At 28.2% G+C, this 15,465-nt stretch overlaps 3 protein-coding genes across 3 annotated transcripts; 1 reads left to right on the plus strand and 2 right to left on the minus strand.

Moving 5' to 3' along the window:
- Positions 1 to 2,520: 2,520 nt before the first annotated feature.
- On the minus strand, positions 2,521 to 4,126 carry OCT59_013951 (uncharacterized protein; the record flags this gene model as incomplete). Its single annotated transcript, XM_066141865.1, has 3 exons — positions 2,521 to 3,044; positions 3,206 to 3,527; positions 3,920 to 4,126. 3 exons carry the CDS (start codon positions 4,124 to 4,126, stop codon positions 2,521 to 2,523), a joined length of 1,053 nt encoding a protein of 350 aa, XP_066001956.1.
- A 2,025-nt stretch (positions 4,127 to 6,151) lies between these two features.
- OCT59_013952 (uncharacterized protein) lies at positions 6,152 to 7,986 on the plus strand (the record flags this gene model as incomplete). Its single annotated transcript, XM_066141866.1, has 4 exons — positions 6,152 to 6,373; positions 6,446 to 7,457; positions 7,540 to 7,586; positions 7,657 to 7,986. 4 exons carry the CDS (start codon positions 6,152 to 6,154, stop codon positions 7,984 to 7,986), a joined length of 1,611 nt encoding a protein of 536 aa, XP_066001957.1.
- A 3,397-nt stretch (positions 7,987 to 11,383) lies between these two features.
- OCT59_013953 (uncharacterized protein) lies at positions 11,384 to 12,964 on the minus strand (the record flags this gene model as incomplete). The annotated part of the gene is made up of 4 exons (XM_066141867.1): positions 11,384 to 11,883; positions 12,045 to 12,366; positions 12,444 to 12,680; positions 12,758 to 12,964. The coding sequence occupies 4 exons, from the start codon at positions 12,962 to 12,964 to the stop codon at positions 11,384 to 11,386; spliced, it is 1,266 nt and encodes a 421-aa protein (XP_066001958.1).
- Positions 12,965 to 15,465: the final 2,501 nt, after the last annotated feature.

Here is a 15,465-nt window from a genome sequence, read left to right on the forward strand (position 1 = left end):
TAGGAGTAGAGAAGACCTAAAGAAAGAAGACCTAAAGAAAGAAAAATGAAGTCTTAAGAAGACATTAAAGAGAAGATATGACTGAATGAAGCATTATTTGGCTCAAGAGATTTTAAAAGAGATGCGTTTTTTTTTATTTTGCAAAGTGAGTAACTCCTAAGCAAAGTAAAGAACGGTTTACTCATTGAGTCGGGAGTTCACAAGTTTGTTTTAGGAGAATTACTTGCTTTATTTATTTTATTCTTTTATTTCTTTTATTTTTTATTTTTATTTTATTTTTTTTTAATTCACTTGATAACCAACTTAAGCAAGCATTCTAACTTTGTTATTGGTAAAGTCAAGGAGGAATTGGCTATGTCTTCTTTACCATTAAATAAAAATTTGGCACACTATTAACAATTTCTATTTTCTCATAATAGGTAAATACAGGAAATTTTTTTTGAGGATCGTTATTTAACCTATCAATAATCATCAAAAATTTAAATTTAATTAATTTTGTTTAGTAAATACATCAAAAACATTTATTTTGTCACTGATAAAAATATGCAAATATTATCATTTTATTAAATAACGATTTCAAACCATTAATAAACATTTTTCTAAATGAACGTTAGCAAAAAATAAGGAAACCTCAAAGAGCCAAAGAAAAAGCCAAAGAACAAAAAAGAAAAAAACGAATTGTTAGTAAAAGTTTGTTAAACGGAAGTACTCGCTCACCAAAATTCACATTTAGAGAAACCCACCGAGAAACCAACTGCCTAAAAATAAAAAATAAAACGTTAGTAAACGCTTTGCTAAAAAATAGCGAAATCCATGTCAAGGCACGAAACTTTAGAAATGTTTCGTTAAAAGTCATAATTTTTTCCGATTTTCTCACCGAAATCTACGTATCCAGAAGTAGCTTTTCTTCTATGACAAGCATTAATTTCTTTGACTGAACAGATAACATCATCAGATGAGATACACTCGCTGTACTAGGTTAAAGATAAGAATAAATGTTACCCACGATGCGGTATATTGTAATAATTTAGCTCGCACCGCGAGAATGGATTAATGAATTACTTATGCCCTTTTCAAACAGCAGTAATTTTTACTGCTAGATCTTTCTTTCTATAATTAGTGTTAGCAATATTTACTTCTTTCGATCCTTTATTGTATTGTGGTTTTTTATTACCTATTTTCGGACCTATTTCCTATTCGGTATATGATTTTATCTTTATAGATTTTTGAATTTTGATGATTTTACTTGGAATACTACAAGAAAATTTCAAAGGTGTTAGTAAAAGTGTTTCTTATAAATGCATATAATATTTGATTTAATTTAATACGAACTACGAAGGTTTTTAAAAAACTCATCCAATTTTTTTTTATTTTTTCAAAATATTCATAGTTAAAAAAAATACGTGTATTTAGAATAAAATATATATATACATATTATATTTGCAGCGTTATATACTACAGTATATGTAAATAAGAACATATTATTAATGACTTTTAATAACGATTACATAAACTTTATAATTCCTGACGTTAAACAAAAGCAAATAATAATTAAAATGATAAATTCTTAATTTTATTTGATCTTCGATACGAAATAATTCAAACGAATACGGTCAGATAAAAGAATACTTATTATTATTCATTAGCCGAGAATCATACCCAATTACTTTACCTCTTGAAATTTCTTAATAAAGAGACCATAAAATTCCGGCTTAAAATTTAAAAATTCTTTGATGTAATTTACATTCAATCCATCCAATTATATTTACTCGATGTACCATAAGTTTTTCGACTGGCTGAGTATATTACTCATTAAAATTTTTTTGGAATTAATCGAAAAGGTCCCGAAATTCATTATGAAATTTTAAATCCATTTCCATGTTTGGCGACTCTGAGAAGACCTTTTACATTTTCCAACCTTCTACTCTGCAAATTTGGTTCGCAATATCAATACAATTTTTAGAATTTGTTTCGATTCATAAAATTTTCATATGAAACATAAATATTTTATTATATATACGGTACTTAAATATTTATTACAATTATGCAAATCTTTATTAAAAATACGTGAATTAAATTTTTGCTATCAGGATTTGCTATTTGATGATTTATGTTAAACGTATTGTATAAATTCTATTTAATTATCTAAGCCTGATAAAACAATTACTCTTGTGCCGAGTAATTTAAAATATTTTCTTTTCTAAATTAATGAATAAAAAACAATTATCAAGTATTAAATTAGCAAGCGTGAACATAATTTTCTTTTAATGAACTTGAACATTGCTTAAAAAACGGGTGTGTTAACATGTTAATCGTTACTAATCTAGAAAACTCATCAGTTAAGTCAAACAACGAAACTCGTAAGTCATAACTGCAATAAGAAATTCCAATTTTACCTCAGTGTATTTTTTGGGATTATTAATTGAACCATTTATTATAAGTTCATTCAGTTCCAACAGTCGGATTTTAGTAGAACGTAGCCCCATTAAAAAAATCAGCCCCATTAAAAGATCAGCCCCATTAAAAAAACCAGCTATTAAAAAGACCAGCCCTATTAAAAAGACCAGCCCTATTAAAAATACCAACCCTATTAAAAAGACCAGCCCTATACAATCTCAGGTTTCGTCGGTACATTCTCCGTCTTATTGCCCTATCAACACTAATATCGGACGATCTCTGACTTATTTGTTTTATATAGTTACTTAGACTATGTCTGTTTCTTAAGGTACATGTTATATCTTTTCTTGTCCATATTTTAGTGTTTTCTATGTTATTAGATAATATTGACATATTTTCTAATCGATTTATTATATCCGAATTACGCACATTTTCCTCCATTGACTGATTTAAACATAATCTAAAATCATCACTAGGCATGTCATTTGTAGAATCACTTGTACAACTTGCGCTTGTATGGTCTTGTGATTTATTTTCCACGTATAAAGTAGTATCATCGATCTTCTTGTTTTCAAAAATTATTGCTTCAAGAGATTCGACAATTTTTTGCATAGTAGGTCGTTTATTTGGATCACTTTCCCAGCACTCTATTAAAAAATCAAAGATATTGGAAAATTTAAATACAGTCAAACCTTTATATAACGATATGTCGGGACATATATATGAAATTTTTAGGAAATATCGTTGAATATTGGGTAGTCTTGACCGATATTCGTCACGTCTCTGCCCAATAATTAATTATACTTACTTTTATATAGGTCACTATATTCAATAAGAGTATCTTTGACATCATATTCTCTCCGTCCCTTTTTAATGTCCATAATCAAATTTGCATCATAATCTACATTTTCAAAAGGAATGTAACCGCTTGAAATTTGCCAAAAAAGAACTCCAACGCTATAAACGTCGTAAGTTTCATTTAGGCTTTTGATTTCAATACTATCCAAATATTGTGGATCAACATAGGGAATAACACCACGCGCATCTGTTAATAAATCATTAATTTTTCTTGATAAACCAAAATCAGCTAGCTTTATATTATGACGATGAACAAGTATATTTTGTGAATGCTAAAATAATAATATTTATTAATTATATAATACAGGTAAAGTAAAAATAGAGACAAAAAAAAATTACTGTCACATTACCAAATCACAATGGACAATTCTCTCATTGTGCATGCATGATACAGTACTTGCAAGTTGAAGAGCTAATCGATACTTATCGCCCTACTCAAGTTTCTTAAAATTTTCTTTCAAATAGGATTGCAATGTTCCGCCATCAGCATATTCCATAACTAGCAAATATTTATTTGTTTGTTTGCTTGAGATTCCATAAAATCGGATAATATTTTCATGATAATGAACTTCTAGTTGCAACCGTAACTATTAAAATTTAAACCAAATTAAAGAATCTTTTATATTAAATAAAATTTACTGTATTATAAAAAATACTTTACTACCTCATTAACGAATTCCTCAATAGTCGAATTATCTGAATATTTTAGAGCCATATTAATACCTTTCCATTTTGCACGATAAACACTTCCATAACAACTATGGCTGATTGCTTCTATATTATCAAACTCATTATATTCATAATATTTAAGGTATTTTTCAGCAATTGCTTTTTCTAACCAAACGCGAGGATCAGAATTAAGTATTGACATGTTAATAAGAAAATGTAAATACTTTTTGAAACGATAAAATTTTAATAAGGCATGTTATTGTTATATACAATACAATAGTATAATAATTCCTGAAATGATTTATATTATTATACTTGAAACATTAGGGGATAAACAAAATCAAATAATAAATCAAATAAATCTTTTAAAATTAACATGAAAAGTCGTGTGACGAGCCACTAATGTTGAAGGCGAAACTGGTTTGTGATTTGCGAAATATTTTGCCTTTTGAGGTCAAATTCCGAAACTTCAGACTTCCCCGTATTCTCTGAAACCTGAAACATTGACCAAACCTAATTTTTTTTTAAAAAAAAAATAAAAAAAAAAAAACTAAAAAATGTTAATATGATTTGATTTTCACAATTCTCAGTAATTTCGTCCAAATGCTGCATCTAGCTAAATTTATGTATTACCTTGTATAGCGTAAATCCCCCATATAAATGATTTTGACCTACCGCAGTAATAAGAGGATATTACGGCATCGCATTAGGAAAGGTCACCAATACCTGGTTAAGTGGGAGCGATACCCAGATACTGAGGCTACATGAGAACCCGCTGATCAACTAGAAGAAGGCGTTCCAACCTAGTACGCGAATTTTGGGCGTAAAAAAGAAACCGGATATATTTAAACCGCATAAATAAAATTGCGGTTACTGCGCTTTCTGTGCGCGTTATGAAATAAGCTAATTTAGCTTTAGAAGTTGTCAAAATTTCGGAAGTTTGGAAGGATCGGAAGTTTCGGATTTCAGGCTTGTGGAGAAACTAGTTTACCATAGGTAGGTTTCGGTTTAGCCGCAGCATTTAGAGTCATCCATGACAAAAGGGCGGAGAAATCGGTAGATTTTACAGCAGCAGATACAGCGAATTAATCACATGTTAAATATAATTAGAAGTCCTCGTCATTAATCCCGCTTATATGAAATATTTTCACTGTCAAACCATTTTCAGATATACTTGCAAGAAAAAGTATTAAACTATTAAAATATTTGTTGTAGGTCATGATATTTTTGAAACAAGTCACTAGCGGATTTGGATGATTAGTTTATGAATGAAATAAAATTATTGACAAACGATCTTGCTACGACAAACTGAATATGATAATGCAAACGTAAATTATTTTTTTTCATACAATTATAAGAAATAATTAAACTAATTTTTACAGTGAATTTGATTACTTTTTTATTAATAGTTCTAGTGTACAAATGTTAAGCATAACGTGTTCATACAACAACAATATATAATATTAGTCCATTTATTTTTATATCAAACTACTTAACTGATGGGTTTTAACAGGATTATAATTAAAGCAAAAAACCAACGTTGTTGAAGTAGACTCCAATACGTGGAGCTTACTATCACCGAAAAGTTAATTTTATTACAATGAGACATTTCATTAAAAATTTTCTACATTTTGTTATTATTCTATATTAAATGCATATATACATAACTTTAAACATAGGTTTTTAACAAAATATCGTTTAAACTTTATTACAGATTTTAACAATAGCTAAAACTATGTCAGCATCACTACTTATTTTACCACATTATCAACGCGTGATCAAATAAGTGATAACGTACAAAGATTTAAACAGCATGTTACACAGCAGGTTACAATAAGGAAAGATTACAAAGTCCATTTAACTATTACTATATTTGAAAGTATCATTCTGTTAATGAACTTCGTAAATCATCACCATCTATCGATAAATAATGAGAAACTGGAAATTTCTAAATTATGTTACAAAGAAAATATTTAAATATTTCTAAACATGGGAAGTATTAAATATGAAATTATTCTGCCAAGAAACTCTTGAAAAGGTAATGCAATAAAGAAGTATATTCAAATGTTAATCTGAATGAGACTTCTGTTTAACGTCTAGACTGAACTGATTTTGGATTTTTTATTAAATATGAAAAATCAACCGTTATTTTAATATTTAAATAAGTTTTAAATTCGCAATTTTTTTTTTTTAAAAAAAAAACCCCTATTATCATCCACATTCCACGATGGTTTTCAAATCAACAACGAACATTGATATTCCTGTGAAAGGAGTTTACCAAGCTTTGATAAATGAAGCGAATGAGGATGCAACATTTATCGACGGTATAACTGGTGAAAAACTAACTATTGATAAATTAAGAAGTGATACCAAAAAATTGGCGGCTGGATTAATTGATAAAGCAGGATTTAATCGCGGAGATGTTTTAGCAATATTTTCTCCAAATCAGGTATGAAAGTTTCATTAATTGTAAAATATATAATTGGTAAAGTGCTAAAAATATGTCGAATTATTTTTTAAGGTCGATTTTCCAACTGTTATATTTGGTACGATTGCGGCAGGAGGAATAGTAACATTCGTTGATTCAAAGTATACAGTTGAAGAAGTTGCTTATCAGTTAAAAGATTCTGGAGCAAAATATATTGTTGTATTTCCATCACTTCTTTCAAAAGCGATTGAAGCAGCGGACGCAGTAAATATACCTAGATCAAATATATTTTTATTTGGTAATGAAGAAATTGAAGAAATTAAACCCTATTCATTCCTCAAATCTGAAAGAGAAGTAAATCCCATTGAATATTCACCAGAGGATGCAAAATCGACTACAGCATATTTAAGTTATAGTTCTGGTACAACTGGAAAGAATAAAGGAGTTGAAACAACTCATTCTAATATTGTTACTAATTTAGCTCAAATTGGGTGTAATAACGATGATGTTAATTCAAGTACTATTTTTATCGGCGTATTGCCTTTACATCATGTATATTCAATAATTACGCTCATTCATTTAACCCTTCTTAAAGGAGCTTCAGTTGTCTTAATACCAAATTTTGAATTTGATTTGCCAACATTTTGTAAAACAATTCAAGATTATAAAGTCAATGTAATTCATTTTATACCTTCGATTGCTATGTCATTAGTTAAAGATCCAATTTCAAGAAAATATGACTTATCAAGTTTACGATCATGCATAAGTAGTGCTGCTCCTTTAAGTAAAGAATTAGCTGATTCATTCGCTAGAATGTTTGTACCAATTAGACAATCTTATGGTGCAACTGAATATTCTTTTACTCATTTTGTTAAATATGCTGAAAATATCCCCATTGAATCTATTGGTAAACCTATTCCGAATGTTGAATGTAAAATTATTTCTGAAAAAGGAAAAGAACTTGGATACAATCAAGAGGGAGAACTTTGCGTTCGTGGTCCAAACGTCATGAAAGGTTATCTTAATAATAAAGAAGCAACCGATGCGTGCATTGATAACGAAGGATGGTTTCACACAGGTGATATAGCAAAAGTCGACGAATTTGGTGAGTGATTGAATTCTAAATAATATACTATATATATATATTTTTTATTCAACAATATACTAATTATATTCTTTCGTAATAGGAAACTTTTATATTGTTGATCGTTCCAAAGAATTGATTAAATATCAGGTAAATAAAAATATTTTGATTCTTTCGTTATTATGTTCACGCAAAACTTAATTTTCAAATTTCTCCGTAGGGTCATCAAGTTTCACCAACAGAATTAGAATCAATCTTAAATTCTCATCAATCAATTGATGATGCAGCTGTAATCGGAGTTTACGCCGAACAAGAAGCAACCGAATGTCCGGCCGCTTATATCTCGTTAAAACAAAACGTTCTTGAATCTGATCAATTAAAACAAGAAATTAAAAGATATGTTGAAAAACGTGTTCCTCCTTATAAAAGATTGAGTGGTGGTATTTTATTTATTGACAAAATTCCTAAAAGTTCGTCTGGTAAAATTCTTAAAAAAGTATTAAGAAATAGAATTAAGAAGGAACATCCTTATTATAGAAAACAATTTTAATTAAATGACATCGTTAAGATATGTTAGGTTATTTATAATAGTATATATTCATTTTTTACAGCAAAGTTTGTTTATTTATTTAAAATAATTCTGGAAATTGCATTTATACTATTAAACATGTATTTCTAAAAATAAAATTTTATTATATAATTTTGAAAAAAAATCTACTATAACAGCACTTTTTAATATATCAGTCGAATTGATAATATCGATAGGCGATACAGGCTCTATTTCATCTATTGCGGCTAATGAGCGACGATAAAATTACGTCACTGTATTAATCTTTTATTCGCATATGCGATAAATAATAAATCTCTTTTTACAAATACATAATATATATACCCTCAACTTTCCTTTAAAAAAAATACTTTAAAAAAAAATACCATCTCTAAAAAAAATACAAAAGGGAAAGAGTAACAAAAAAATTATTCTTATTGTTGCTCCATATGAGGTATTTTTTTGTATTTTTTCATATATGAGAGTAATGGGTATTGGTAAGAAAAAAATCATTATCATATTACGTAATTGATTGGATCAGAATGTTACTGAAGAACTAGAAAGCTTTTAATAATTCTCCTAAGAATTTCGCATTGAATAGGAGTAGAGAAGACCTAAAGAAAGAAAAAGAAGTTCTAAGAAGACATTAAGGGAAGACATGACTGAATGAAGCATTATTGGTTTCTAGATGAGTGCAAAGTGGCTCAAGAGATTTTAAGAGAGATGCGTTTTTAAAGTGAGTAACTCCTAAGCAAAGTAAAGAACGGATTACTCATTGAGTCGGGGAGTTTACAAGTTTGTCTTAGTAGCTTGCTTTATCTCTTTTATTCTTTTATTTCTTTTATTTTATTTTTATTTTTTTTATTTTTTATTTTTATTTTTATTCTTTTTAGTTCACTTGATAACCAGCTTAAGCAAGCATTCTAACTTTGTTATTGGTAAAGTCGAGGAGGAATTGGCTATGTTATCTTTACCATTAAATAAAAATTTGGCACACTATTAACAATTTCTATTTTCTCATAATAAGTAAATACAGAAATTTACAATTCATTGGAAAATTTTTTTTAAGGATGAAAAGTCACATGATATACATCGATACTATGGATAAACAGTAACCTAAATGATAGATCTCGGTATGGCTCCCGTCATTGTCTACATTTTTAAAAAATAAATGATAGATCTCGTTATTTAACCTACAAAATTTAATAAAAAATAAATATTTAAATTTAACATCCAATTAATTTTAATTATACGATATGCGTTACTAATTATTTTTATGAATTTTTCTAACTATCACCGGGGGTGATGATCACCGATGACTGAAATTATGACGATCGACCAGCATTAAAAAAATAGAGTGCCAGTAAAATTTGATAATTCTGGCCAACGGTGATACTCACCCTCGGTGATTTGAAGTAAAAAACTATTTTTATTTAGTATTACATTTATTTTGTCATTGATAAAATATGCAAATATTATTAAATAACGATTTCAAACCATTAATAAACACTTTTCTTTATGAAAGTTAGCAAAAAATAAGGAAACCCCAAAGAGCCAAAGAAAGAGCCAAAGAATAAAAAGAAAAAAACGAATTAAGTAAACGGAAGTACTCGCTCACCAAAATTCACATTTAGAGAAAACCTACTGCCTATAAATAAAAAATAAAACGTTAGTAAACGTTTTGCTAAAAAATAGCTAAAAAAGACTAATTTCTACCGAAATCCATGTCCAAACACGCCTAAAAAAAGAAAAGCACGAAACTTTAGAAAATGTTTCGTTAAAAGTCATAATTTTTTCCGATTTTCTCACCGAAAACTCGCTGTACTAGGTTAAAGATAAGAATAAATGTTACCCACGATGCGGTATATTGTAATAATTTAGCTCGCACCGCGAGAATGGATTAATGAATTACTTATGCCCTTTTCAAACAGCAGTAATTTTTACTGCTAGATCTTTCTTTCTATAATTAGTGTTAGCAATATTTACTTCTTTCGATCCTTTATTGTATTGTGATTCCCTATTCGGTATATGATTTTATCTTTATAGATTTTTGGATTTTGATGATTTTACTTGGAATACTACAAGAAAATTTCAAAGGTGTTAGTAAAAGTGTTTCTTATAAATGCATATAATATTTGATTTAATTTAATACGAACTACGAAGGTTTTTAAAAAACTCATCCAATTTTTTTTTATTTTTTCAAAATATTCATAGTTAAAAAAAATACGTGTATTTAGAATAAAAAATATATATACATATTATATTTGCAGCGTTATATACTACAGTATATATAAATAAGAACATACTATTAATGACTTTTAATAACGATTACATAAACTTTATAATTCCTGACGTTAAACAAAAGCAAATAATAATTAAAATGATAAATTCTTAATTTTATTTGATCTTCGATACGAAATAATTCAAACGAATACGGTCAGATAAAAGAATACTTATTATTATTCATTAGCCGAGAATCATACCCAATTACTTTACCTCTTGAAATTTCTTAATAAAGAGACCATAAAATTCCGGCTTAAAATTTAAAAATTCTTTGATGTAATTTACATTCAATCCATCCAATTATATTTACTCGATGTACCATAAGTTTTTTGACTGGCTGAGTATATTACTCATTAAAATTTTTTTGTAATTAATCGAAAAGGTCCCGAAATTCATTATGAAATTTTAAATCCATTTCCATGTTTGGCGACTCTGAGAAGACCTTTTACATTTTCCAACCTTCTACTCTGCAAATTTGGTTCGCAATATCAATACAATTTTTAGAATTTGTTTCGATTCATAAAATTTTCATATGAAACATAAATATTTTATTATATATACGGTACTTAAATATTTATTACAATTATGCAAATCTTTATTAAAAATACGTGAATTAAATTTTTGCTATCAGGATTTGCTATTTGATGATTTATGTTAGTATTGTATAAATTCTATTTAATTATCTAAGCCTGATAAAACAATTACTCTTGTGCCGAGTAATTTAAAATATTTTCTTTTCTAAATTAATGAATAAAAAACAATTATCAAGTATTAAATTAGCATAATTTTCTTTTAATGAACTTGAACATTTCTCATTTATATAAATTAAAAAGCTTAAAAAACGGGGGTGTTAACATGTTAATCGTTACTAATCTAGAAAACTCATCAGTTAAGTCAAACAACGAAACTCGTAAGTCATAACTGCAATAAGAAATTCCAATTTTACCTCAGTGTGTTTTTTGGGATTATTAATTGAACCAATATTTATTATAAGTTCATTCAGTTCCAACAGTCGGATTTTAGTAGAACGTAGCCCCATTAAAAAAATCAGCCCCATTAAAAGATCAGCCCCATTAAAAAGATCAGCCCCATGGCCCCATTAAAAAGATCGGCCCCATTAAAAAAACCAGCTATTAAAAAGACCAGCCCTATTAAAAAGACCAGCCCTATTAAAAAGACTAGCCCTATACAATCTCTGGTTTCGTCGGTACATTCTCCGTCTTATTGCCCTATCAACACTAATATCGGACGATCTCTGACTTATTTGTTTTATATAGTTACTTAGACTATGTCTGTTTCTTAAGGTACATGTTATATCTTTTCTTGTCCATATTTTAGTGTTTTCTATGTTATTAGATAATATTGACATATTTTCTAATCGATTTATTATATCCGAATTACGCACATTTTCCTCCATTGACTGATTTAAACATAATCTAAAATCATCACTAGGCATGTCATTTGTAGAATCACTTATACAACTTGCGCTTGTATGGTCTTGTGATTTATCGTATAAAGTAGTATCATCGATCTTCTTGTTTTCAAAAATTATTGCTTCAAGAGATTCGACAATTTTTTGCATAGTAGGTCGTTTATTTGGATCACTTTCCCAGCACTCTATTAAAAAATCAAAGATATTAGAAAATTTAAATACAGTCAAACCTTTATATAACGATATGTCGGGACATATATATGAAATTTTTAGGAAATATCGTTGAATATTGGGTAGTCTTGACCGATATTCGTCACGTCTCTGCCCAATAATTAATTATACTTACTTTTATATAGGTCACTATATTCAATAAGAGTATCTTTGACATCATATTCTCTCCGTCCCTTTTTAATGTCCATAATCAAATTTGCATCATAATCTACATTTTCAAAAGGAATGTAACCGCTTGAAATTTGCCAAAAAAGAACTCCAACGCTATAAACGTCGTAAGTTTCATTTAGGCTTTTGATTTCAATACTATCCAAATATTGTGGATCAACATAGGGAATAACACCACGCGCATCTGTTAATAAATCATTAATTTTTCTTGATAAACCAAAATCAGCTAGCTTTATATTATGACGATGAACAAGTATATTTTGTGAATGCTAAAACAATAATATTTATTAATTATATAATACAGGTAAAGTAAAAATAGAGACAAAAAAAATTACTGTCACATTACCAAATCACAATGGACAATTCTCTCATTGTGCATGCATGATACAGCACTTGCAAGTTGAAGAGCTAATCGATACTTATCGCCCCACTCAAGTTTCTTAAAATTTTCTTTCAAATAGGATTGCAATGTTCCGCCATCAGCATATTCCATAACTAGCAAATATTTGTTTGTTTGTTTGCTTGAGATTCCATAAAATCGGATAATATTTTCATGATAATGAACTTCTAGTTGCAACCGTAACTATTAAAATTTAAACCAAATTAAAGAATCTTTTATATTAAATAAAATTTACTGTATTATAAAAAATACTTTACTACCTCATTAACGAATTCCTCAATAGTCGAATTATCTGAATATTTTAGAGCCATATTAATACCTTTCCATTTTGCACGATAAACACTTCCATAACAACTATGGCTGATTGCTTCTATATTATCAAACTCATTATATTCATAATATTTAAGGTATTTTTCAGCAATTGCTTTTTCTAACCAAACGCGAGGATCAGAATTAAGTATTGACATGTTAATAAGAAAATGTAAATACTTTTTGAAACGATAAAATTTTAATAAGGCATGTTATTGTTATATACAATACAATAGTATAATAATTCCTGAAATGATTTATATTATTATACTTGAAACATTAGGGGATAAACAAAATCAAATAATAAATCAAATAAATCTTTTAAAATTAACATGAAAAGTCGTGTGACGAGCCACTAATGTTGAAGGCGAAACTGGTTTGTGATTTGCGAAATATTTTGCCTTTTGGGTCAAATTCCGAAACTTCAGACTTCCCCGTATTCTCTGAAACCTGAAACATTGACCAAACCTAATTTTTTTTTAAAAAAAAATAAAAAAAAAAAAAACTAAAAAATGTTAATATGATTTGATTTTCACAATTCTCAGTAATTTCGTCCAAATGCTGCATCTAGCTAAATTTATGTATTACCTTGTATAGCGTAAATCCCCCATATAAATGATTTTGACCTACCGCAGTAATAAGAGGATATTACGGCATCGCATTAGGAAAGGTCACCAATACCTGGTTAAGTGGGAGCGATACCCCGATACTGAGGCTACATGAGAACCCGCTGATCAACTAGAAGAAGGCGTTCCAACCTAGTACGCGAATTTTGGGCGTAAAAAAGAAACCGGATATATTTAAACCGCATAAATAAAATTGCGGTTACTGCGCTTTCTGTGCGCGTTATGAAATAAGCTAATTTAGCTTTAGAAGTTGTCAAAATTTCGGAAGTTTGGAAGGATCGGAAGTTTCGGATTTCAGGCTTGTGGAGAAACTAGTTTACCATAGGTATGTTTCGGTTTAGCCGCAGCATTTAGAGTCATCCATGACAAAAGGGCGGAGAAATCGGTAGATTTTACAGCAGCAGATACAGCGAATTAATCACATGTTAAATATAATTAGAAGTCCTCGTCATTAATCCCGCTTATATGAAATATTTTCACTGTCAAACCATTTTCAGATATACTTGCAAGAAAAAGTATTAAACTATTAAAATATTTGTTGTAGGTCATGATATTTTTGAAACAAGTCACTAGCGGATTTGGATGATTAGTTTATGAATGAAATAAAATTATTGACAAACGATCTTGCTACGACAAACTGAATATGATAATACAAACGTAAATTATTTTTTTTCATACAATTATAAGAAATAATTAAACTAATTTTTACAATGAATTTGATTACTTTTTTATTAATAGTTCTAGTGTACAAATGTTAAGCATAACGTGTTCATACAACAACAATATATAATATTAGTCCATTTATTTTTATATCAAACTACTTAACTGATGGGTTTTAACAGGATTATAATTAAAGCAAAAAACCAACGTTGTTGAAGTAGACTCCAATACGTGGAGCTTACTATCACCGAAAAGTTAATTTTATTACAATGAGACATTTCATTAAAAATTTTCTACATTTTGTTATTATTCTATATTAAATGCATATATACATAACTTTAAACATAGGTTTTTAACAAAATATCGTTTAAACTTTATTACAGATTTTAACAATAGCTAAAACTATGTCAGCATCACTACTTATTTTACCACATTATCAACGCGTGATCAAATAAGTGATAACGTACAAAGATTTCAACAGCATGTTACACAGCAGGTTACAATAAGGAAAGATTAAAAGTCCATTTAACTATTACTATATTTGAAAGTATCATTCTGTTAATGAACTTCGTAAATCATCACCATCTATCGTTAATAAATAATGAGAAACTGGAAATTTCTAAATTATGTTACAAAGAAAATATTTAAATATTTCTAAACATGGGAAGTATTAAATATGAAATTATTCTGCCAAGAAACTCTTGAAAAGGTAGTGCAATAAAGAAGTATATTCAAATGTTAATCTGAATGAGACTTCTGTTTAACGTCTAGACTGAACTGATTTTGGATTTTTTATTAAATATGAAAAATCAACCGTTATTAACCCTCATATCAAATAATTCGATAGATTTTTTTGTGCCAAAATGATGAATGATCATATCCCGGAATGCATTAGATCATTGACAATCATATCTTAAAATGAAAAATTATGAAAAATTGTGAAAAATTGTTCGTTTTTATGGATTAGTTAGTGCATTTTTATGGGTTAGATTTTGCATTTGATCTAACCATAAGTCCAAATTTGGATGAAAAAGTCTCAGATAATTTTATATATATGTTAGTATAGCGAAGCTAACGTTTAGTTGAACCTTAAAAAAAAAAAATAGCGAAGCTAACGTTTTTTAGATTTTTTTTTGATTGAAAAAGGAAATAACTTTCCATTTTTGCTTTAATTTTTTCTTTTTTCGTAAAAAAACTTTTTTTTGTTGAAAAAAAAAATCAAAAAAATTTATAAAAATAAAAAAGGAAATACCCTACCATTTTTGATTTACTTTTTTCTCTTTTCGTTAAAATTTTTTTTTTCATGAAAAAAAAAATTTACAAAAATGAAAAAAGGAAATGGGTTTCCTTTTTAATTTACTTTTTTTCTCCTT

Source organism: Rhizophagus irregularis, chromosome 21 (assembly GCF_026210795.1).
Source record: "Rhizophagus irregularis chromosome 21, complete sequence".
NCBI classification, from domain to species: domain Eukaryota; kingdom Fungi; phylum Glomeromycota; class Glomeromycetes; order Glomerales; family Glomeraceae; genus Rhizophagus; species Rhizophagus irregularis.